This window comes from Apium graveolens, chromosome 6 (genome assembly GCF_009905375.1).
Source record: "Apium graveolens cultivar Ventura chromosome 6, ASM990537v1, whole genome shotgun sequence".
Lineage (NCBI taxonomy): Eukaryota > Viridiplantae > Streptophyta > Magnoliopsida > Apiales > Apiaceae > Apium > Apium graveolens.
This window is the reverse complement of record NC_133652.1, coordinates 241,701,940-241,704,062: the sequence shown is the minus strand read 5'-3', so window position 1 is coordinate 241,704,062 and position 2,123 is coordinate 241,701,940. Positions and strand designations below refer to the sequence as shown.

Below are 2,123 nucleotides of genomic sequence, written 5' to 3'. Positions count from 1 at the left end.
TCAATCGCTCACTTGATGAGCCTTCCGCTGACCTTCGGGCTATGTAGTATATTCCTCAAGGGTTGGTCCGTCAGGAGTTCGATCTTGTGAGCCTGGAAGTATAATCTTAACTTGCTCGAGGCTATGATGAGAGCAAGTGCAAACTTCTCCGTGGTGGAGTAATTCAACTCTGCTCCATGGAGCACCTTGCTCACATAGTATATAGGTTTCTGGACCTTCTGCTCTTCCTTCAGGAGGACTGCACTCATGGCTTTTTCAGATACCGCGAGGTATAAGTAAAGAATTTCCTCCGGACTTGGTTTAGCCAACAACGGGGCTTCAGTCATGTACTTCTTCAGTTGTTCAAAGGCTTCTTGGCTCTCAGTTGTCTATTCAAAGTCCTTCACCTTCTTAGGGGTTTTGAAAAAGGGCAGGCATTTGTCTCCAAACTTGAAGATGAACCTCCCTAGAGCTGCAATTCTTCCTTTCAGCTTCTGAACGTCCTTGATGGAGCGTGGTGGCTCCATGTCTAGGATGGCTTTGATCTTGTCGGGATTAGCCTCTATCCCCCTCTTAGAGACCATGTGACCCAAAAATTTTCCAGACCCAACGGCAAAAGCGCACTTGGCTAGGTTTAACATCATCTTATGGTGCCTTAGCACTTCAAATGCTTCTCTGAGGTGACTAATATGATCGGCCTTGCTTAAGCTTTTTACTAACATGTCATCGACATAGACCTCCATGGTCTTCCCAATTAGATGGGCAAATATCTTGTTTACCAGTCTTTGGTAAGTAGCTCCTCCATTCTTAAGTCCAAAAGCCATAACAAGATAACAGAATACACCAAAGTCAGTTATGAAAGATACCTTGGGGGTGTCATCCTTATGCATTCTGATTTGATTGTAACCACTGAAGCCATCCATGAAGCTTAACATCTCATGTCCAGCAGTGGCATAAATCAGGGTATCAATCCTTGGTAGGGGGTAATAGTCTTTGGGACAAGCATCATTCAAATCAGTAAAGTCAATGCACATCCTCCACTTTCCATTGGCCTTCTTGACCATTAGGGGGTTATCCAACCATTCAGGGAATTGCACTTCCTCAATAAATCCAGCTTCTAAAAGCTTCTCGACCTCCTGCTTAATGGCTTCCATCCTATCAGGGGCATAAGTTCTCTTCTTTTGCTTTATAGCCTTCCGAGTTGGATCAACTTTCAACCTATAAGTTATTAGGTTTGGATAACTCCCAGGCATATCAGCGGCTGTCCAAGCAAATACATCATTGTTTTCCTGGAGGAAAGTTGTCATTCGACCCTTCAAGGGCTTATCAAGAGATGCCCCCATGTGCGTGACCTTCTCCGGGTCTAAGGGGTCTAAAGGAATTGGGACCAAGTCCTCGGCTGGCGTTCCTCGCAGTTCATTATTTTCTCGGACATCCATGTCTTCTATGGGGAGGACATGCCCCCCTGTTCCATCGGGCCTAAGTGCTGTAACATAAAAACCGTGGGCCATCTTCTGATCTCCCCTTGCTTCTTCAGGACCATTCCTAGGTGGGAACCTCAGTACCATATGGTAGGTTGATGGCACAGCCTTAAAAGCATGGATCCCTGTTCTACCCATGATAGCATTGTAGGTAGAGGCTGCCTTGACAACCTGAAAGTTCAACATCTGCGTGGCCTCCCTGGGCTCTTCCCCGATAGTTACGGGAAGTTATTTTGCTCATTCGAATTTGTATTCCACATGGTTAAACCCATAGATAGGTGCGTTGGACGGAGTTAGATGAGAATCATTGTAGCCCATCCTTATGAATGTGTCATAGAACAGAATATCCACGGAAGCTCCATTGTCCACTAGGACCCTCATAATAGGATAATTTCCAATTATCGGAGTGATAAACAGAGGATCATCCTGAGGAAATTTCAAACCTTCAAAGTCCGGGTCACCAAATTCAAGTATCATCTCTGACTTAGAACACTTAGATGGCTCTCCAACTATGCTCATCACTTCTCTTGCATAAGCTTTTCAGGAGTTCCTTGTAGTACCAGCTACTGTAGGTCCTCCTGAGATCATATTAATTATTGGCCCTCGGGGCTGTGGGTTACGATCTCTGTCGTTACCCCTTCGATCATCATCTCTTCGATCATT

General features: G+C 45.2%; 1 protein-coding gene across 1 annotated transcript; it reads right to left on the bottom strand.

Annotated features, from left to right (window-relative positions):
- Positions 1 to 368: 368 nt before the first annotated feature.
- LOC141665821 (uncharacterized) lies at positions 369 to 1,646 on the bottom strand. Its single transcript, XM_074471803.1, has 2 exons — positions 1,041 to 1,646; positions 369 to 785 (listed from the first exon to the last, which is right to left on the bottom strand). Exons 1-2 carry the CDS (start codon positions 1,644 to 1,646, stop codon positions 369 to 371), a joined length of 1,023 nt encoding a protein of 340 aa, XP_074327904.1.
- Between the last annotated feature and the right edge of the window lie 477 nt (positions 1,647 to 2,123).

Coding starts and splice junctions, on each gene's coding strand:
- LOC141665821 (XM_074471803.1), bottom strand. CDS start 1,646: ATGTTGAACTTTCAGGTTGTCAAGGCAGCCTCTACCTACAATGCTATC. Junction 786..1,040: donor GGTTGGATAACCCCCTAATG/GTCAAGAAGGCC, acceptor TTTGGACTTAAG/AATGGAGGAGCTACTTACCA.